Raw genomic sequence first — 23414 nt, forward strand, 5'->3', positions numbered from 1 at the left:
TAGCATTTTCTCTGAGTCAGATTTTTGAAAGCCTAGAATGCCTGAGGGCCAGTTAGATAGCATAAGATTAGCAGAGAGAGAGAAGTGTGAACTGTCTTTTGAAACACAGTATATGACCAGAATGAAACTTGCCACTACACATAGAGTTAAATAGAAGTGAATCCGATCTAAATGAATCATACAGGTACCCCTACCTGATAAGTATCTGTCATGTGCAGCTTCCCTTACACTTTTGATGACATTTGTCCACATCTCATTGAATTTGCTCAGCCACCCTGAAAAGTGTTAGTTCTACTTTACTGATGAGGAAGCCCAGATCTTCTAAACTTTCATCCAGTATCCTCTTTCTTTTATCCTTGATCTAAAAGGTACTTTCTTTCATGGAGTTAGAGGCAGTTGTAGGGGTTAGCCGCAGCGTAATGCAGAGGGAAAAGCACCGGAACTGGAGTAAATGACGAAGTTTCCAGATTTAATGCTGCCACTGACTGTGTGCTCTTGGACACGTAACTCTGCAAGTTGGGTCCAATGATTTGGACTTCCACACTCTTTTCTGAGAATGCAGGGAAGAGAGTCTTAATTTCTGACCACATAACCCAGTAGGATACCAGGATATGTTTCCTAGCAGTAATTCTGCATTTCAATCAGAGTTCTTGTGGAAGACTAACTCCTTTCTGAAGGGCGTGCCTCCCTGGTTCACTCGACCATTGCTCTGACAAATGTTTCAATGAGATAGAACTTATATTCATGCGCCTCTGAAGTGAGGCACTTAGAAATGAAAGGATTAGGAATTTCCATCCTGCCTCAGCCTGAGTTTTATAAAAGCTTCATTCTGTTCAGTTCATAAGCCATGGAGCTTCCATAGCAATGATACTCCCTGGGTAGCCAGGATATACTCTGAGGGTGCTGGCTCAGGAAACATACCTATATTTGGAATGTTTTGCTTTCATGGTTAATTAGGTGGGAAGAGTTAAAGGGCTCTTAAAAGGGGAGTATCAGGAAGGAAGGGCATCAGATATCAACTCTTTCTATATCACAACTTTTGTCCAAGTCCCCTTAACAGTAATTTCTCATCCTCTTCATCAAGGAAGGAGAAATGGTGAGGGAATGTTAGATCTCCAAAATGGGCCCCCACTAAAAAAAAAAAAAAAAAAAAAAAAAAAAATCAAGATATACACAACAGTTTTGATTAGAGAAACAGAAGGACTCTTCAAGGAAAGAGTGGGCAGAGGTATACATCTACTGCAGTTGCCAATAGTGCCTTGGGAAAGATGGAGTGTAATTATACCTGCTGAGGCTTCTGGTCTTCGAACCAGCATGATAACCCATCATCTCATCATGCTTGTCTGTTTGTTCACTTCCTGCTCAGTAATTTACCATATTAGTCTCTTGATTTCCCCAGAAAGACCTGCCAACAGTGCAAGGTTTTCTGTGGGAATCAAAAATGGTTTGACTCTGTTATGCTAAACAGGCACAGTAGAGCTACTAGCTCCAGAAATAAAGGACTGTTTCATTACCTAGTTGCTGGGGCCAGCTCTGGAAGTTATCTAGTTTTCATTTGGAGAGCCCCTAATTTTGCAAAATTCCTGCTGGACAATAAGACCCAGGTTACTTAAGAAAATAAAAAGCACACATTGAGCAATCTTCTGGAATCTAACAGTTGGATCCCTAAATGGTACAGGAAGATGGAAGCCAGTGAAGATGTGACACGGGGTAGACCATTTCACCCATAATGGAAAATATGAACATCGGAAGAATTTCCTATTTTAAACAATGTGCAATTTAAAGTACACTCTCTGGAGACTCTCCTGAATGACTGCTATTTATAGTGGCTGATGTGTACTTTACCAAGATTTTTATTCCACCAAAGGAACTGTATGTGATGTAGGGGGTTACTAAAATGGAAAATAAACCCTCATATTTTAACTTAGTTAATTGGTACTAATCTCAAATGTAATGTCAAATCTCACTAATCTAGACTAACTGAAAGGAAGGTCTTTACAAATTATGCAATATTTTTAAAGAAATTCAGTTTTGAAAATATGTTCACGTATATCTGGTGACTTCAATCGAACTAAAAAAATTAGAAACTTGTTTAAAAATTGCATGAATAAAAATGATTTATAATTAGCAAATTAAGCTTTTAAATGCAGGTGAATGTTTCCAGTTTTTTAAAAAGTTTTAAAAAGTTGTGCTCTCAAGTGTTTAATAACTAAGCCATGGAATGTAGCTTGCATATTTAACGTATTAATCAAATCCTTTACTTATAAATCGTTCAAATTAATACTCTTCTATAGTTTCATAAAGATTTAAAAATGGAAGAATCTGAATTAATGAAGATTTATGATAGACTAAAAACTGATTTTCCAGCTCCTGATGAACATTACTTATTACGTGGCAAACTAGTAAAAGAACTGATTTTATTCACAAGGTATGCACATTATTCCTCTTTAACCTCATTCATGGATGAAAGAGAATCCATTTATACAGCCTCTGTATCGTTCCAACATGCTCATGTTTCATGTCCAGTAGTACTTTCTCATAACAATGTTAAGAACCTTTGGGATAATAAAGGTTAACTATTTCCCTAGAAGACTTCAAAGCAATTGAGATAGATTTCCCTTGAATAGGAATTTGGAATAGTCTGTAATCAATCCTGTCTGCATTCCCACCTGGCCAAATGATAGCTACAAATGCAGATCTCTTATACTTGGCTGGTCAGTGAGAAAACCAACGGGCAGAATAGATATACTCAACATACATATTTGATAGCCTTCATTACACTTTGATTTTGATGAGCATTCTTTGCTGGTAGAGAATTTTTTGTTTATAATACTTCTCCAGGGTTCCCAGCTGTGGACATAGAAGGACTCCTTTGGTCCCGTATGTTTAGAAAGGCAAATTTGTTGCCCTCTCAGAGAACAGTGGGCTCTCATTAACACTTTCACCTGAGTCTGGAGAGAATCTTTGGAAAGCTTTGGATCACAGGATCCTGGAAAAACTCTCATCTAAACTCATATTATCTTATTTAGAATTTTTTAAAAAAATAAATGAATTTTTCAGAGTTCTGGTTACCCCTGAGGATGGGGAGGCAAGGGGGTGGGATAGGAGAGGGGTCTGCCGGGAGTTTCAGTGATACTGGAAATGTCCTAGGTCTTAAGATGAGTGATAAGTTTATAGTGCAGGCATTACGATGATTTATAACCTCTATATACATTACATAATATTATTTTGTGTGTATTGACTTTTTCATAATTAAAATGAATAAAATCACTAATTTAGAATAAAATGATTAGAAGTTATTCTGTACAATTTAGGCACATAACTTCCTTTATATTATTAGTACAGTCTTTATGTATGCTGTTAAGAGGCTTTAGGTTCCTTCTTTATTTGTGTTGAAACCATAATTATGTAATATGAAAAAACCCTGTAATTCCACAAGGCAAAAAAAAACTATTTAGAATATATGATTAATTGAATATTAGATACGTAAATTATTGCGATCAAAACCTTGATATGTTAGATACCAGACTACCCTATATCTTTATCTTGATTTCAAACCAGTATGGAAGATTTAAAAAAAGACTCTTTAAAATAAGGAGGTAGATTTTCTTTTCAGCATGGAGACTTCATATCCATAATTCTCCCATCACTTTCAAGGTGATGGCTAAAACAGATATGAAAGAGAGTGGAGACTGAACACCAAACTGTCTGAAGATGTGGGGACTGTGCACATGCTCAGTGATTCAGAAACCCCAGAAGGCAGCTGGAGAGGTGCCGAGTTTCTTGGGAGATGACTCTGGAGAGGACTTTCCTGATAGCTCCTTCCTTACCGTGTCCTCCAGCCAGCCAAAAAGTAGCAACGACAGGGAACATTCACCATGCACTAATCATATATACATACCATATATATCATATATATATTCTATCTGTCATCTATCTATCTGTCTATCTATCTATTATCAGTCATCTATGTACCTAGTGCTTTGTAATCTATATGAACCTTATGAGGAAGAACTGTTATGAGGCCATTTTCCTGATGAGGAAATGGGCTCAGTGAGGCTAAGTAGAGTTATCCTTGCTAACCCAGCCAGGAATCACACCCAAGTCTGCATGATTCTGCTTTCTGGGAGATATCATCATGTCTGTGTCCCACTCCAATCTTCCCCAATCTCCCAAAAGATAGTAGTTATAAAGATGAAACATGAAATCCTCTTTAAGGAATCGTATCAGTTCCTATCTCTCTCATATTTAGAGAAGAAACTCCTTTGATGAATCTGAATTGCTAAAATGAACCTGGTAAGGATGGAGAAATCCTACATAATAACTTAGTATCATAATTAAGGTTGGTGTAAAGAAATCTTGCCTAGACAACATATGCCAAATAAAAGACTTCAAAAATTGATGGCAAATGGGGTTCTCTCTGGAAAATCACCACAGTTTTCTTTTCCTTCTTGACTAAGATGGCAAAGTTCGATTCCTAGTTCCTAACAATTAACGGTTTTCATTCTGTATATCTACTTATCTTTCTTTGCTTTTCATCTTACTCACCAGGAAGTGATCTGACCAAGTCTCCTTTTATTTTGTAATATTATCCATAAAACGTTTTTTAAATAAAAAACACCCTGCATGCAATACAGTGCAGTATACACTATTTTCCCCAAAACATGCTCTACTTTCCTAATCAATAGCCATAGAATTTTCTACAGACAACTCCATTTATTCAGGGGTCTACACTGTGCCAGCAGGCTCTGCCTCAGCTTAGCAGGGTGATCTTGAGGAGGTCAGCATCCCTAGACTTAAGTCTCTTCATATGTAAAACGAACTTTTAAAATTCAGTAGATCAGGGATTCTTGGCCCGGTGTTCATGGGCCCCGTGGAGGTCTGTGGATGGAGGTCCATGACGCCACTGAAAGAAAGTGCCAAGTTTTGTGGGTGCATATGTACATTTTTCTTGGAGGAGCGTCTACAGCTTTCATCAGAGGCTCAAAGTAGTGTGTGGTCCAAAAATGGAAAAGTAACATTCCACTACAGCAGAATATCTATAAGGTTAGTGACAGCCTTAAGATTTCATGAGTGATGATGTGACTAAGTCCCTGTTCTAATGGTGAATACAATCTTATTGAAAAAAATCCAGAGAAAAGTCAAGAGGGGTTATGCCAACAGCCTCCTTTGGCTTCAGGGAGAAAACTTGATCTCCTCTGTTTCTATTTTCCTGTGAAATGGGAATAACAAGGGAGATTTTTTGAGGGCAAACAAAACAATGACTTTGTCTACACATGTAAGCAATTTACCTGAATAAGCATAAAGAACAGTTCAATTAAGTCCAATAGCCTCATTTTGTCTGTTGCCACATAACTGCTTTGAATGGTTTCTCCCCATCTTAGGGAGTTATTTTGGCATTGTAGAGACAATGGACCTTCAGCCAAGATAACCAGTTGAAACATGAAAAATTCTATTGATCAATTTGTTACAGGGAAAAGGTTTTGAGATTTGGGGCAGGCAGAACCGGATTGTACTCCACAGCTGTATGAAGTTGGACATGGAACTTAACCTTTCAGACCTACAGTTTCCTCAACTACAAAACAGGGATAATAATATCCAGGTCTGCTATAGACTGAATGGGTCCCCCCAGCGGTAAATTCATATGTTGAAACCTAATCCCCAATGTGATGGTATTTAGAGTTGAGGACACTGAGAGGTAATTAGGTCATGAAGGTGGAACCCTCATGAATGAGATAAGTGCCCTTTTTAAAACAGACCCAGAGAGTTCCCTCACTGTTTCTGCCATGTGAGGACACTGCAAGAAGACAGCTGTCTATGAACCAGGAAGTGGACCCTCACCAGATACTGAATCTGCTGGTGCCTTGATCTTGGACTTTTCAGCCTCCAGAACTGTGAGAAATAAATTTCTATTGTTTATAAGCCACCCAATCTATGGTGTTCTGTTATAACAGCATGAACAGACTAAGATAAGGTCATAGGGTTGTTCTGATAATTAAATGACATAAGGTATGTAAAGTGCATCACCTAGCCTGGCACTTGGCTGATGCTAAACCAAGCATCACTTGGTTCTTTTTCCTGTCTAACACTGGATGGAAAATTTGGCTGAAACTTTTTTCTACTTGAGAACTATTTTTGCTGAATTGAACTTTTTAGGTAAAATTCTAAGCTATGTTTTATATGCTATATTTAAAATAAAGACATATAATTAATGAATTAGAAAATTAACTTCATAGCTACAATATGTGATTTTAAAATCCTCATATAGCAATTATATTTGTGTGGTAGACTTATTTGTGACTACAAGTTTTATTTCTTTCCCAACTTTAATAGAACCATCTTAGCAAATATTCAGGTCAGTATAGGAAAGAAGCTTTGCAGAAAGGATGCAACAAATCATAATGACTGAGCTGACAGATGAATGAAAATTCAAATTCAGTAAAATATTATTTTGTACCAAAGACCTGCCAAAACATTAATATGATTTTAATAATAACATCTAACATTTATTGAGTATATACTGTGTGCCTGTAGTTGTGTTAATTTCCCTACATCAGTTAGTTAGCTTAATTCTTTTTTTTTTTTTTTTTTTTTTTGGTACACAGGCCTCTCACTGTTGTGGCCTCTGCTGTTGTGGAGCACAGGCTCCGGACGCGCAGGCTCAGCGGCCATGGCTCACGGGCCCAGCCACTCCGTGGCACGTGGGATCTTCCCGGACAGGGGCACAAACGTGTGTCCCCTGCATCGGCAGGCGGACTCTCAACCACTGCACCACCAGGGAAGCCCAGTTAGCTTAATTGTTACAATGATTCTGTGAGGTAGAATAATTATCCCCATTTTTATACATAAATAAATTGAAGCACAAGATGTTTAAGTAATTTGTAATGAGGTTACCCAACTGGTAGCTGTCAAAGTAAGGATTCGAACTCAGGTCTGTCACACTTCATCACCCACATACTTAACTACAACATTGTCCTGCCTCTCCCCAGGTGAGCGAAGACTGGTAAATTATGAGTCACATATACAGACTGTAAAAAAAAAATTCAGCACCATTTTAAACTATAAGTGTATTGACTCATATATATGCCACATTTTTTCCAGCTAAGAATGAAGTTAAACCTAGGGGTAAGACAGGAATAAAGACACAGACCTACTGAAGAACGGACTTGAGGATATGGGGAGGGGGAAGGGTGGGCTGTGACAGGGCGAGAGAGAGGCATGGACATATATACATTAACAAATGTAAGGTAGATAGCTAGTGGGAAGCAGCCGCATGGCACAGGGATATCGGCTCGGTGCTTTGTGACCGCCTGGAGGGGTGGGATAGGGAGGGTGGGAGGGAGGGAGACGCAAGAGGGAAGAGATATGGGAACATATGTATATGTATAACTGATTCACTTTGTTATAAAGCAGAAACTAACACACCATTGTAAAGCAATTATACCCCAATAAAGATGTTAAAAAAATAAAAAAGAATGAAGTTATGGGTCAGCATGTGAGGTCCTTAAGAATCTAGATTTTTAATTTTTATTGAACAAGTGTCACATTGGGTAGATCCTGGACTCTTGATGTTCTACTGATCATCATAAAGTGGGATACTTTTAGGACCAGAGGAATTGTTAGGTAAGTGGAAATTGGTCCAAATATGCCATTTCCACTGTTTATAATTTGACCGTTTATAAATTGACAGAGGTAATAAATAATGTCTATTTAGAGTGAGAGAGAGAACAAGAGAGGGAGCATATGAATATGTATATATATTGATTCTTCATGTGGCTGGACACAAATAAATAATTAAAAATCCCTTAGGTGAAGATTATCTACCTCATTTTCTCAGTGCCCCTCCGTTCAAGTTAGGCTGACCCTAAACAGTATCAAATAAACATAGAAACCTTACAGCAATATTTTTAAGTCTCTTTCAAATGAATTACTTGAAAAAAATCTTTTAACTTAAAAGTAGAAATGTAGATGCAAATCCTAACATTTTTTTTTTTGCCCCCCTGGAGTGATGAATTTTCTGAGAGACCTAAAGGGAAGTTTTGAGCAAATTTAGCTCCTCTAATAATTTAGACTGTTTCCAAGGAATATTTTATTTAACTTCCGAATGGAAAATAATTTTCTGATTACAGAGTAGCAAAAAACTGCATTTGAAAAGATTTTGATTTGAAATTTCAAGGTCACAATGCTAAGTATTTTAAACAGAAGTGTTTTTGTGTAATCGTTGATTGGCCATGCTGTTAAATCATGTAAAAAGTTTCAGTAATAGACTCCTGGGAGGCAACTACTTAGACTCAGAGGACTTTAAAAAATTGTTTGCTTTTTTAGTGAAGTAAAAATATTTACTTTCAAATGTCTAATCCTCAGTATATTTCAGAGGCCCGTAAAAATGTATGAACGATGACAACAGCAAGAGTGCTTTCATTCCCTTTATTTATGTCTATGAGCCTCTGAATCTGATAACAACTGTACAATAGGGTCCTTTCTTCTGATCAGAAAGAGGAACTTACATTTGGGTGTGGAAAGCAGGAGCTGGGAATGTAATGAGTTCACATCTTGAAAAGTGAGAGAGCTGCTCGTGAAAACAAGCCCAACGTGGGGAAAAGTACGTCTCACTGAAGATCTCTTCATGGATAAACCATCACTGCAGGTTTCTCAGCAGATACACCAAAGCTCAAAATCCTTTGGGCCAAATATAATAGAAGAGCTCAATTTGAATTGGTGTGAATTCTTCTTGCTGAGACAGTGTGATCCTCCCTCAGAACTTGTTACCAATCACATCCTCAAAACTCTTCACTCAACAGCAAATTCCTGCTTCTCACCTTCCTAAGGTCACCTTCCTAAGGCTCCTGTATCCTCTGAGAAGTGTAGAAAGAAAGCATTTTTGGGGTACTTGTTGAAAAGGAAGAGAGCTGAATATGACCTCTTTGAAAATGCATCCCTTTCCACTACATTTTCCCCTTTGAAAATGTTGTATTCCCCGATGATATAAAAGGACATGCATGCATAATCCAGGGTAGATGATCAGGAAGAGATTGGAATGGAAACAAGTGTATCAAGTGTTGATGAAGATGCACATGGACCAGGGGAAAACACGTTAAGATGCACTAAGAAATACAGAGACAAAGGTAGAAAGGGATTGAAATAAAAGAAACAGAAAGGGAAGCTGAATATACCCATTCATTTTGTATTCCCATGAGACAGGTGAAGAATAATAGACAGCAAAACAAATTATTTGTTTGTTCAAATAAGTAATTGATTCAGAAATACAATTTAATTTGAGATGTGTACAAATAGTCTCTTTTGCCTAGAAACAAAGCATTTAGGATTTTCACTGACTACCTGCTCCATCCGTTCTGCCTGCTGAAATTTTTTTCTTCCCCTTTTTGTCAAGTTGGCTCTAAAGTTACTAATTCATCTATGATATAAGCTTTGTGCCTGTTGGGACACTGCCTGGACTGGTGAGAACTCATCCCTATGGTTCAGTTTACTATCTTGTACCTATTCAATACATTTTTTGGATGACTGAATAAAAGATGCATAGGATGAAGAGCAGGACAAAGAAGGGAAGTATATTTTTGATTTAAGCAGGTTCCCAGGCTAGGTTACGGTGGGCTAGGTGATGTGAAATGGACTGGACTGCAAACCCTTAGAATGAGGTGTGTGCACAAGAGTCTCAAGGCAGCTGTGATGCAGTGAATGATTGTCAGTCCCAAACCCAGGAAAGCTAGCATGGCCCAAAATGTACAGTGAGCTTTTTCAATAATCTTTTTAAAAGCTCTATTTCTGAGGAATAAAATGTGTAAGAATCTAGTTTATTTTAATTTGTGGCTATAACATCTGGTGAGAGTACAGGTTTTAAGTTATTTATCATTGCAAAGTAGAACAGCACCTGCTCGTCAAACTCAATAACAACTAATTAAAATAACAGGGTATTTTTATTTGGAAAGGCTTTGTGGGTAAGAAGTGGACAAGTCAACAGTCTCTTCTCTGTGTTACCATTTCCCCCATGCTCTCTGCAGGGGTACAACATACAAAGGGCATAAGCCATCTTTAAAAATTATCAGTGAGTATCAGAGTACATATTACATTTAAGGATGTAAAAGTATAGCTGCTTGATACAGTGTAGTTGCTTTTATACAGGTTGAAAAGCATTAAGCACGCTTTTCCCAATTCTCTCATTCTGCTTCTCTGTCCTTGGTGCCCCAAAATAAAGTTTGAAGCAGAGTAGAAGCCCAATAAAATTTTGTTGAATGAGTGACTGAATGAATGAGCCTGCAGCTCTGAGCTTTGGGGCCACTCCAGACCAAGGCTGAGCTTTTTCTTTTAGTTGCATAAATCCAAAGGAGAGTCCATTTTGGCCCCAGGTATTAGGCATAAGGTCACAGAATCTCATTTTTCAAAATGGAAATCTGCCTTATTGTTTTATTTGTTTTTAAATAAAGCAATACATGATCATTGTAAAAAATTAGACAATACTAAAAGCAAAAGGAAAATAAAAATTATCACCAATCCCCCACTCCTGTCACAGATGAAGAAGCCAAGTTCTAAAGCTAAAGGAAGAGGGACTTGCCCAGGGTCTTATATGCCCTTTATCTTCAGATCAAAGCCAAAATTTTAGATGGCGTTTAATTTCTGGTTCTGGACATCTGTTTCCTGTACACACCCTGAAATTTCCCATCAAAGTTGGCTGGACCATAAAGCCTGACCTTCACTATTCCCATAAATGATCAGATTTTACAAAATCCTAAAGGGTGAACATGGACTTGCTTAACAAATTCCAGAATAACAGAACTAAAGTGTTCACCTTGAAACATGAAAAGGTGAACTTAGTACAAATATAAGGAAGTACTTAAGTATTTCTCTTAAAAAAAAAGAAAAGAAAGAAAAGGAATCAAATGAAATACAATATCCCCAAAGGATTAATACAGACAGAAATGTAAGTTAAATAAGTGTATTATAAATTTATTTTAGGTTATTAAGGGTACCTAACTAAGCTTCACTGGGTACATTTTTTTTTTAAGATTGACTTTAAAGAGAGACATATCCCCCCACACAAAACAAAAAACTGGAAGGAATGAACCATGTAGATGTGTGGAAAATTCTTAGGCAAAATCCTGGTTCTAAAAGAACCTAGTTTATTCCCTGTAATTACAGTATGAGTATAACCACAGTAGGTTAGTTCTATTATTCCTCTCACGTTGAGTCCCTGTTTCCCAATTCACATAGCAAACAAAGAAGCTGAAGATACCGATCTAGCCTGATGCCCAATTTCCTGTCCCTATTCCTGAGTCCCCCAAGCCCCAATTCTGTTAGGCCTGCCCCTACACTCTGGCCTGGTCTGTTTTCTGATCCCACTATACTTTGGTTTTCTAGCACACCATGAGGGACATAAAGACAGAAACTATGTCTATTTATATTTCCCCATTTTTTCTCACTGTTCCTAGCACAGTGCTGATGCTGAATAAACATTTGTTGGGAACAGTATTTATAGACTTTCAGGAGAAACTGAGGTCACATAACACATCATTGGAAAGGATAAGAGGTATGCTCCAGTGGGCCGACACCACCTACAAGGCGTCAATGTACGCTCAACAATGGGCGCCCCATACTCTCCCTGGTTCTCCCCACTCGCTGAGTTTGTGTCTCCTTCGACGGTTTCCATTATGTCTTTATGACCTCTCACTCTCTCTCTCCACTTGCTTTCACACCACTATCACTACCATCCATTTTCTGCTTTTGTGCTACCACTGCCACACTGAGTGTGCCCAAACTGACTCCTCTAATAATAATTTTTCTCCCCTTTTGAACAAAGATTGACAATTTCTATCTCCCAATGCCTGGAGGAAATCTCCAATTGGATGTGGTTTCTACCTGAAATTGAACACTCTCCCCATGCCCACCCAAGAATGGAATACTTCACAGTTTCCCTTTCCAGCTCCTCAGACTTACATTCTGTGGGACAGTCTGAGTTTCTCCATCTCCTGAAAGATTTGCTAATTCTCCCTCTAAAGACGCTCATGTTTGATCTTCACTTCCATATCTGCTGCCCTGACTCAGTCCTCATCACCGTGTGCTCAATACTAACTCTTCCAGTACGCCCACACTCTAGCCCACTGTAGATAACGCTTCCCAGTACGCATAGCTCCCCCACTAAGTCTCTGTCTGTTACCTTTTATATGAAATAGAAACACCCAAGATGTACGAGTCTAACTCATTCTTCCTTAAGCACTTAACAGGTTTCTTGCACCGGGATTCTTATTTCCACCTCTGAGTTTTGCAGATGTTACTCCCTCCTGTACACGGCTCCCCTTTTACTCTTTGTCATCACCATTGTTACTCCCTCTATGGCTCTCCACTTCCAGGGAGCTTTTCCTGACTGGTTTCATCACAGGATGATAACTGCCTTTTCTTTTCTTGGTATTAACTTTTAGTTCTGACTATATTGCTCTGTTGTTTCTTACTTGTTTAGCTAATGATAATGGTTAAAAAAATAGTAGCATACCATTTATGTGTCAGGTACTAGACTAGGCCGTTTATGAAGTTCAATAATCTTCACAACAACCACAGAAGCTACATAGATATTATGCCTATTTTAAAAATAAGGCAGCTGTGGCGTAGCAAGAAGTCACTTGTGCGTGGCCACACAGCTCATAAGTGACAGTTGGGATTTGAACCTACAGAGCCCAGGTACTGTTCAGGGTACCATGTGTCATATAGCAGCCTACTCCGACCAAGTTAATCAAAGGCAGTAATTTTACCTTCTTCTTTTGAATTCTCCATACCAATAGGTAGATCCTATGCTTCAAATACTTTTTGTTGGGCTTCCCTGGTGGCTTAGGGGTTAAGAATCCGCCTGCCAATACAGGGGATACGGCTTCAAGCCCTCGTCCGGGAAGATCCCACATGCCGCGGAGCAGCTAAGCCCATGCACCACAACTACTGAGCCCGTGTGCCACAACTACTGAAGCCCATGCCTAGAGCCCGTGCTCCACAACAAGAGAAGCCACTGCAATGAGAAGCCTGCACACCACAACAAGGAGTAGTCCCCACTCGCCGCAACTAGAGAAAGCCCACGCGCAGCAACGAAGACCCAACGCAGCCAAAAATAAATAAATAAAATTTTTTTAAATTAAAAAAAATATATATATATTTTTTGTAAGTGTAAGTTTCTAGTTTTCTGCTGCAGGATCACTAAGGGGTCATCTTACTACCATCTTTTCACTTGTGCACTGGAATTACTGAGGCAAAATTGGTTTGCTTTTAAGATCATTGTTTAACATTTTTCTTCCTGTGAATGCCTACTCTGCTTTCTCAAAAGAACATCTGAGTTAAGTCACATTAAATGCCACTGTCTTTTGCTCTGAGGCCTAAAATTTTAAAATATGCATTTATACCCCTTGCCCCACATGTTACTGCTTTATTTCCCCAACCTGCCCTTGTAAGTCACCACAACAGAGGCCTCACACAACATAGCAGCTTCCAACTAGACTCAGAATCTCCACAGTACCACACTCCACTGGCTATTAACCCATCATATGTGAATTACTGGATTTGGCGGCTTTTCTAATAAGAATAAAACTTTGTCATAAGATCCATCTGGGTCTTATTGCCTTTATTCTTTTAGAGTGAAGACTTCCATTTCCAGAATGGTTTCAACATTCAATATTTGTCATTTCAATATTGTAAGTGCTTTTAAAACTTTTATCCATACATTGCTTTTGTCATTTAAAAATTCTAATATGAAAGACAATGATTCAGTGCAACTATTTGTTTCGTCTCCAATCTCTCTTTCTCTTGATGTTTGTTTGTGCAGAACTTAGAGTCTTAACGGTTAGGAACATTTTCTATAACTGCTTTCGCAAACAGTTCAGTGTGCAATACATTCGGCCCTTGAGGCTGATGATCTTTGAGGCCTGAAACCAATATTGTGGATAACAGAATAGAGATACCTTTGAACCCAGATCCTTACCTTTCTGCTTCCAGACGCATCTCTTCCCGCTTTTGCCTCCTAAGTTCTCTGCGACGTTCAAAATCGTCCATGGTATGGGTTCAGATTTAGGGAGACCAGGTAATATCTGGATCTAAAGGGGAAGAAGTAGAATCAATATCATAGATGAGTTGGAGGATTATTTCCCATGAGTCGCCTCAGCCCTTCACCATTTTTTTTATCCCCTTTTCCTTTACTCTTAAGAAAAACACCTTAGAAGATGAGTGAGGTAGCCAGTGATCAATTTCTGCCTCCCAAGCCAAGCCTTGTCCTTTATGTGTTAAATTCAGTCTCATTCATGTAACTATTAGAGACAAATAAGTAAAATTCCAGGATCACAGTTTAAAAAAAAGGGGGGGGAGACAGAGAGGTTTGAAGACTTGAAATATTGCTGGGATCACTTGAGAGCTACTGAATGGTTTTGTTCTTTGTAACCTGCTGAACTACAGACAAAAGTTATAAAAAAGTGAACAAAGAAAGAGGAAAGGAGAAAAAGTGAAAAAAAAGAAAAGTGGCAAGAAAAGGAATCTGTAGGAACTAAGAGAAAAGTAAAAGAAAGAAATAATATAAGTATCCAGGCACAATTTGCATATCCTAAAAGAATATTAATATCAGAATGATAATAAAGACCACAGCAGTAATACCACGAATAAACATAATGCAGCAGCATTTTTAAGAGCAGTTACATATGATCAAACTGTTTTCAGAGCTCAAAAGTAGCAGCTCTTTGTAACGCAACCATTTTATCCTTTCCTACCTCCTCCGTGATAGTTTTAATCCCAGAAAGATCTTCCCTTTCCAGCTCTTCAACTGAGGATTCCGCTTTTCCTGCGTTTCTGTGCCATGGAGTCAAGTATTCCAGAATTCCCCTGCAGCCCCCAAACCCAAAATGACTACCAGAAAAGGGGAAGCGGGCTCTTTTTGTCCTTGCTTTGTTTACAGAGCTGTCAGTGGTTAGTTAAACTCGGCCTGGAATCTGGCATTTAAGGCCTGCTTGAAGATTGTTTCCTGTGTGGAGCGGGAGGCCTCCACTTCCTCTGGAATCCTAGACTCTCTGCTGCACTCAGATCACAAAAAATATTTTCCAGCCCTTTCTGTGCACATGAGACGAGCCATTTGCCCTGCGTAAGAAAATAGGGAGACGTGCAAAACCTGAAGCCATCCCCTAATGGCATCTTTGTGTGAGGGAATGAAAAGCAAAACTTAGACTTTGAAGCCTAGTTAAGAAACCTTCTTAAATTGTCAGATTCTTTTATTTTTCAAGCATTTTTCCCCTTAAAAAACCCACAAAAACAAAAATAAAATCTCAGCCAACCAAAACAGAATTATACAACGTTTGAATGTTTCCCCCCTTCTTATTCCCTAGGGTATTATTTATACTGCTTATAAATCCTTTACAAATTCAAATTTGGGTGTTTATTTGGGGTTTTTTTATTTTACAGTGTTTTTCTATCTAACTCTTAGAAAGAGTACTTTCCAAGTACTTTGTTAGTTATGAAGGAAAGAATCAGTTTTCCTTTTTTAAAAATTATTCCATCAACCCTGAAAAAATTTCTTTCTATTTTCTAGTCTGATTTCTCCATAGTTATCAGAATGAAAAAAAAAAGTGATTTGAGGGTCTCCTGAGAGGCTGTTTGTCTCCCTGGGGTGGGTTCCTGTTCTGAGCGCAGTGCAGGGTGCATGAGGACAGCCCTGGGGGCAGTGGGACCAAACCTCGATGACTTGAACCCTGGGTGCAGTGAGAGCAAAGGCTTCTCGTTCCTTTCTTCAGTAAAGTCTTTTGTTGTATATAAACCACTTCTGGAATAACTATAGCAACAGCAAACAGAAATGGGAGAAAGAGGTCTGTCTATAAGCAAACAATTTCACTTTTCTTAATTTATCCAAGCAGCTTAAAGAGCAGCCTCTAAGCCTCTGGGTCTCGCTCCAACCTCATTAAGCCGAGGAGTCATGCTGGCTGCTTGGTAGCAGTGGCAGCTGCTGCTCAGCCTGTACCTCTGGTGCAGGTGCCAATGAGCGGTGAAACGAATATCCGCAAGCAGGCCGAAGATGCACACGGCTGGCCGAGCCCAGCAGCACCTTGGAGCACTCAGGGGAGGTGATGCTGACTAACACCGTGTGGCCACTGTGGCCGGCCACGCTCACTGGCTCTCCACCCACGCAACTTCCCCCGCCCCCCCCCCCCCCCGTTCCCTCCTCCTACTCCTCAGCTTTTATTACTTACTCGGGTGTTTTTTCCTCAACCATAAAGAAACGCTACCCGGGCTTCCCTGGAGGCGCAGTGGTTGAGAGTCCGCCTGCCAATGCAGGGGACACGTGTTCGTGCCCCGGTCCGGGAGGATCCCACATGCCGCGGAGCAGCAGGGCCCGTGAGCCATGGCCGCTGAGCCTGCGCGTCCGGAGCCTGTGCTCCGCAACGGGAGAGGCCACAGCAGTGAGGGCCCGCGTACGGCAAAAAAAAAAAAAAAAAAAAAAAAAAGAAACTCTACCCAACCAGTTATCTACTCATGGAATGCTGCTGAGTGTGTACGTGAGGCACTGACGGGGAGGGAGAGAGGGAGTGAGCGCTATATGAAGCATCTACACAGACGGTGCCTTTCTGGGTTCTGCTTGGTGGACATGTGGCAGGTGTACCTGAGGCAGAAGAGAAAGCACGTCTGTGTACCGTGCGGTGTGGGATGACTCTCTGCTGGGGTGTGTGTGTTGTGTCTGTGGGTGGGAAGATGTGTGTGCTTGTGAAAATGGCTCTTTGTTGGTCTCACACCAGGATGGAGCAGAGGTCTTCCTTAATCCTCACACCCTTTATATCACAGAGCTTCTCTGAACCTCTCTGGCACTGTTCCTAAGTGAGGCAAGCCATGTCTGGGGAGAATTGTAAGTGATTTTCCCCCTCTTTTGGGAGCAGCAGCTTCCATGGCCTCAGCTAGTAATCTCTCATTTCTTCCCCGACCCCCAGTCAATGCTGAATTCCTTCCACTAACATTGGATAGGAAACAAACTCTCCATCAACGAAGTGATGAAATGTCAAGGCAGAGAGCTTCCGTAAACAGTAAAGCTCACGAGTGTCACAAGTGGACAGAGTAGCCTGAAAGAGAAACGCAGGCAAAGGGATGTATGTACCAATGAATGTGACAGATGGGTTCTTGAAAAGTTTTATGAAAACCCAAATTTTGGGGCTGGGGTGATTGTAGACATGCTATTGAAAGAACCCTGATGTGACTCCTTTTGTCAAAGGAAGAGAGGCGCTTTACAAAGGCAGTTGAACAATTACCTTCTGATATACCTGTCTTTTCAATATGGGTTCTCAAATATCAGATTTTCTTGAAATAGGGCATGCCTATGCTACTGCAACTAAGTAATAAGTCGATGTTAGAGACTTCAAATCACTTAACACGCTGCCCTTCCTTTGGGTAATGACACCACCAAGCCCGTGGCCCAGCTGAATGGTGCCGTGAGTGGACCTCCTGGGTCTCACCTCCACGCCAGGACATCCTGAAGCTTCCTCCCTTCCCTATCCTTCTTGCTACTTTTCCCTCTCAGCTTCTTTTGGGGGGAGGGGGAGATATTTATCAATATTTCTTCTGTCATTTCCCTTTTTATTTGTCTCATTCTCTGATACTTTTTTTTTTCCTTCTCCCTTTCCCTCCCTCTATTGGGAATTAAAATCTATTTATTAAATCCAATCTAGGATTCTTAAAAAAAATTGAGTTTAATTTCTGATGTGCATCTTTCAATCAAGAATTCTAACTATTACTATGTTTTATATTTGCAAAGCTTTTTTCTTTTTCCTTTATGGGCATGTGGCCCTCACTAGAGTTATTTTCTGTGACAACGTTATAAGGAGACCTACTGTTTCTGCTTTTGTTTGGGACAGGGTTGGTGGCAGGTAAGAAGCCCTCTTAGGTGTGTATGTGGGTGTGCATGTGTGTGTGTGGGTGTGTCTGTGTGTGCATGTGTGTATGTGCATGTATGTGTGGGCACGCACACGCACACAGGTGTAAATACAGTCGAGGCAGGAAGTGGTGGCATGCAGGCCAGTACTCTGTTATTGGCGGGAGAAATTTGTAGAGAAAGCTAAGCTCTATCTATCTTCAAATCATCATAAACTGAATGGTGAATGGGTTGGAGGAAGTCCTTGGGATTTCAGGGCAGTGCCAGTATTGGTCTTGGAATGCATCAAGAATAAAATCTATTCTGTCAGGGACCCTGAATAAGTTAATGCAACTTCCAAAAGTAACCGACATTAATTGAATATGTGCTATGTGCTGAGGCATTTTTTTAAACCATTTTAAAAAATTAATGGGGTTTATTTCTTAGTTTTAAGTTTAAGGAAATATTGAACATAAAGTACAGAGTACCCATATATTCCCTCTCCTTCACCCCCGCCCAGCTTTTTCTGTGTTTGCACTGAAATGTGTATTCCCCACCAAAAGATATGTTGAAGTCCTAATCCCCAGCACCTCAGAATGTTACCTTATTTAGAAATAGTGTCTTTGCAATGTGGTCAAGTTAAGATGAGGTTATTAGGATAGCCCTAATCCTGTATGACTGGTGCCCTTATAAAAAGGGGAAATTTGGACATAGAGACAGATATACACAAAGGGAAGATAATGTGGAAACACAGGGAGAATGCCATGAGAATATGGAGAGCCAGGAACACCGGAGGCTACCAGAAGCTGGGGGAGAGTTGTTGAACAGACCCTTCCCTGGGGTCTTCAGAGGGACCCTGCTGACACTTTGATTTCTAGCCTCTGGAACTGTGAGAAAATAAGTTTCTGTTCTAAGCCACCCAGTTTGTGGTACTTTGTTACAGCAGCCCTGGCAAACTAATACAGCCTATTATTAAAATCTTGCAGTGGTACATTTGTTACAATTAATGAACCAATATCAATACATTATTATTAATTAAAGTCCATGGATCACATTAAGTTTCACACTTTGTATTGTACATTCTATGGGTTTTGCTAAACGCAAAATGTCACGTATCCACCATTACAGCAACAGACAGAATAGTTTCACTGCCCTAAACAGTCCCTGTTCTCCTTCGAGGCATCCTTTCCTCCCTCCCCCACTCCAGCCCTTGGCAACCATTGCCTTTTTTAAAACTGTTTCTATAGCTCTGCTTTTTCCAGAATGTTGTGTAGTTGGAATCACAGAGCATGCAGTCTTTTCAGACTGGTTTCTTTCACTTAGCAATATGCATTTAAGTTTCCTCCATGTCATTTTGTGGCTTGGTAGCTCTGCTGGGCCATTTAAAAATATGTGTTCTTATTTTATCTATCTATTTTATAATAAATCTGTGAGGTAGCTATTATAATCCCCATTTTAAAGAATTTCAAAGTGTGTGCTCTTAACCACAATAATATTCTTGAACTAACCCACTATTCCCCTCTAGGAATTGTTTTCCCTTTCAGGAAGTAGGTAAGGGTGCCTCCCTCCCCCACCTCCTACTGAGAAATTCTGAGAAGGCTACTGTCAGTGATCTCCAGTTTAATTCATTGGATCATTTAAACTCAGGTAAGAAGTGATCTTAAAAATTATTCAATCCTCTTCAATTTCAAACCTATTTGGTTTAGTTCAGAGAATTATCATGTCTGGGAGATAACTAAATTAAACCTTGCAAATGTTTATTAAACTTCTGTTATTTTATTGTTACTTCTTGTAAGATTCTTAAACTAGGATGATCATATCTGGACCGCTTCATTGCATACTTTTCTTTGAAATTTTAGTGCTTCTTCATTTTATACTTTCCTCCTCTTATCCACTGTGCCCTCATCTCCAGCATAAGAATTTCTCTGTTATTGCAAGGAACTCTAGTCTTTCAACACTGATAACTGTTATTAGATCCCCGTTTGACTAGTTATCATTGTATACCCACTGTAAAATTACATGGTCCAACTACTTCCATGAAGCCCCCCACAAAAACATTTATACCATCAATTTTCGATGAGCATTTACTATGTGCCAGGTTCTCTCTAGGCACTGGAGATATAATGGTGAAGAAGACTGAAAAGGTTCCTGCCTTCCAGGAACTTTTATTTCAGACTTTCTTGCTCTTTTAAACTTCCACCAAGCAGATCATAGCCATCTTCGACCTTGGATCACACCCATCATTTGCTTTCTGTTTTTTGTTCTTGAGATTCAAGGCTTTGTGGGAGAAAGTCAGGGACCATGTTTTGTCTATCCTAAAGGTTTATGTTAACTTCAGTTGGGCCATCACTGCAACTCAGTGATGCCTCTCTTCATCCTGTATGTACCGGGTGATTTCTGCGTATAACACATGCCAGCAGATTCTCCACCTCTGCTCTTCAAATTATCTTCACTCACCTCAATCCTTAAATTGCCCACTCCACAAACAGTGACCTGGATTCAGACTTAGGAGACACAGGATGACCCTCTCTGAGCCTTTCTTCTCTGTAAAATGAAGTGGTTGGACAGATAACGTCCAAGGTTCCATCCTACTCCATGTAATACTACGGTTCTGTATCTGCTCTCCAATCCAGCAAAGATGGATTCATCACACATGGGATATACATGTTTCCTTCTTTCCACATTTGAATGTTTGGATACCTCTGTGCCTTCTCTTCTAATTTTCTGATTTAGAAAGCATTAACCTTCCTTTCAAGCTGATCATCCCATGGCGCCCCAGATAAAATTATTTTATTACCTCTCAAATGTGTCATATAATTTTCTACCTCTGCTCCTTTATTCATACCATTCCATCCATCTGGAGTGAGAGCCCCTATCCTCTTCATTGTCCATATTCTATTCAGTTGTGCATTTCTGGCTCAGATTTCACTGCCTTCATGCCTTTCCTGAGGACTCTAGTTTGGTAGTGATATCTCACTACTTGAATATCCATCATCCATTTTGGTAATTAATAACCTACTGCCTTGCCACTGCTTATTAGTTGTTCTAACTACTACTTAAATATGTTACCTAGATTTTACTTTCCACATGCTTTCATTCTTAAGATTCTGTATCTTATGAATAGATATAGTCTTTTAAAAAATCTTTTCACTCTTGTGACATAGCAGGCACTCAGGAATTGCAGCTGATTTGAACCGTTGGATTTTTATTCTCGATTTTACCATTCTGAGAGTGGAAAATGTAACTCAAGCTGATTCATCTCTGTACTTTACTGACTGATCAGTGTTTACAAAGTTAATTAAAGACCTTGGTAATAGACTATATATGAATCTCAAAAGTTATATAAACCCACATTTGCAGTAGTGGCAGTAAATCTGGCAGTGTTTTCTTTCTGACTATAGAAAATGAACTTTTGTCTTTTTCAAAAAAAAATCAATTTATCAACCTGCTTTGCTCTTTTCTCAGCTAAATTGTTCATTTGGGAATCAAAAACCAAATAAACACATGGATTCTAACATACCATTTGGACTTAACTTTAGCTCAACCTTCGCCACTTTGTTCCAAAAATCTGTGCTACTTAAAAAAAATGCAATCACCGAGACACATGTGTCAAGACCAGCAACACAGAAATAAGAATGAATGGGATCAACCTGAGGAGCTCTGCCTTCTCAAGTTGTTTCTTTTCTCTCATCACTGGAATCTAGAACTCAACGCCCTACTGAGAGCAGGTTAACAGGTTATGGCTTGTTCTTTCTTTCCTCCCCTGCTCAGTCTTTTATCATTACTTTCTCTCTACTTGTATTTCTCCATTTGCCAAACAGGAGAATGGAAAGACTTAATGTAACAAAAGTCAATGTCTTTGTGGCCTCTCTTCCACCTTAGGAGGAGCAGGTACTGGGCATGTTAGATTTGTGAAGGAATGGTGTTTGTCTACACTGGTTTCCACACTGGGGAAGACCACACACTTAGGGATTTTATGTGTCATCTCCAAGTGTTACCACCCATTTGGAACACTTTAAGTTGTTCAAAACCCCATGGCTATCACTGACCCTCCCAAGTAAGAAAAGCAGATTCACCTCTATTTAAAGAAAGGAGACTGAGACAAATAGGGCTTTGGTATCAGTTCCTTAACCATGACCAATCAGTGGAAAAGCAGGATTGATATTTAGGCCAATCTCTAAGCCAACCTGAAAAGTTTTCTTAGAAGAGCAAGAGAAGTGAAAATTTGGAACACGGTTCCTTTGGCACCCTTTTCGAGAGTCTGAAATTCTTTTCTTTGGCAAATTCCAGGAGAATTAGGCCGAAAGACACAGAACATATCAAATCAGAAAAGGCATGTGGTCACTGCTGCTCTCTTGGTTCCTAAGGAAGAGAAAAAGCATCAAAAGGCGTGGGAGCGAATCCTACCACAGACAGAAATTCTACACCAATCTGTAAGAAATTTCTTACACCCAGGTAAGAAAATAAATGCATAGCTATGCTTAAAGAATTCATAAATGTGCTTTCTAAGTGCATGCCTGATAACAGAGGTTAATTCTGATGTCACATCAGGGTGGGATCCTGACCCCAATGGAACTATTCGACAATGGGTAGGGCTGCTGAGAAAATGTAAACCCCTATTACTGGAAATAGTCAGGTAGAGGTGAAATAGCCATCTGTTTAGGGCTGTAGAGAAAAGATATTTTTTGAGATCCTAAGGCTGTGCTGCCCAATATGGTTGTCAGTTGTCACATGAGGCAGTTTAAATTTAAATTAATCAAAATTAAATTAGAAATTCAGTGCCTCCGCTTCACCAGCCCCGTTGCAAGTGCTCTGTGGCCACATGTGTCTAGTGGCTTCCATGCAAGACCATGCAGAGAACATTTTTGTCATCACAGAAAGCTCTATTGGACAGCCCCCCTGTGAAGCCTTCCAACTCCTAATACAAAATGACTTTACCACGGAAAGTAATGTTATGCAGTTCAGAGACATGAAGATGTGTCAGACATGGTGTCTGTCTTCAAAGACCTTACAATCTCCTACAGAAGATGGAATACAATGAGGGGTATGGTAGGGTCAGCCTTCCAAAGCACGGATGTGCTTTTTTAATCCTCTCATTAGTAACTTCTTTGTTCTCCTATGGAGGGTCTTTTGGATCTGCAATCTTGCTGTTCTGAGCACACTTGCAACTGAGAAAGTGAAATGAATGCTCAGTGAATGCAAAAGAAGCTGAGATACTGTCTGAGGAGAGATCACACTTCGAATTGCATAACAAGGCCTAAGAGTGGCTTATTTGGAACAAAAGATCGGAGGCCATGGGTCTGTACCAGTTATAGACATGGTACAGAGGTCATTATATTTTACATAACAGTAGTTTTACTTGTGCATGACTCTGGCCTTTCTGGTCTACTTGGCTATAAAAATATCAGCAACCCATGACTCTGCTCCTTGTGATTGGTTTTTCATCTAATATTTCCAATTTAGTGATCAACAAGATGATCCAGAGCCTTAGCCAGATATTCTGCTAATATAAGACATTAGCAAGGTGACAGAGTTTAGACGGCAGGATGCAAATCCA

The 23414-nt window shown here is 39.7% G+C and overlaps 1 protein-coding gene across 4 annotated transcripts in view; it reads right to left on the reverse strand.

Moving 5' to 3' along the window:
* Positions 1-23414, reverse strand: part of CALD1 (caldesmon 1) — a 181323-nt gene that overhangs the window by 79661 nt on the left and 78248 nt on the right. For all 4 annotated transcript variants that reach the window (XM_033432405.2, XM_012533886.3, XM_033432413.2 and 1 more), the window contains exon 3: positions 13970-14081. In XM_033432405.2, the coding sequence (XP_033288296.1) occupies positions 13970-14040 (71 nt within the window). In that variant the 5' untranslated portion in view covers positions 14041-14081. The remainder of the gene's footprint in view (positions 1-13969; positions 14082-23414) is intronic.

Source organism: Orcinus orca, chromosome 9 (genome assembly GCF_937001465.1).
Source record: "Orcinus orca chromosome 9, mOrcOrc1.1, whole genome shotgun sequence".
In the NCBI taxonomy this organism is placed as follows: domain Eukaryota; kingdom Metazoa; phylum Chordata; class Mammalia; order Artiodactyla; family Delphinidae; genus Orcinus; species Orcinus orca.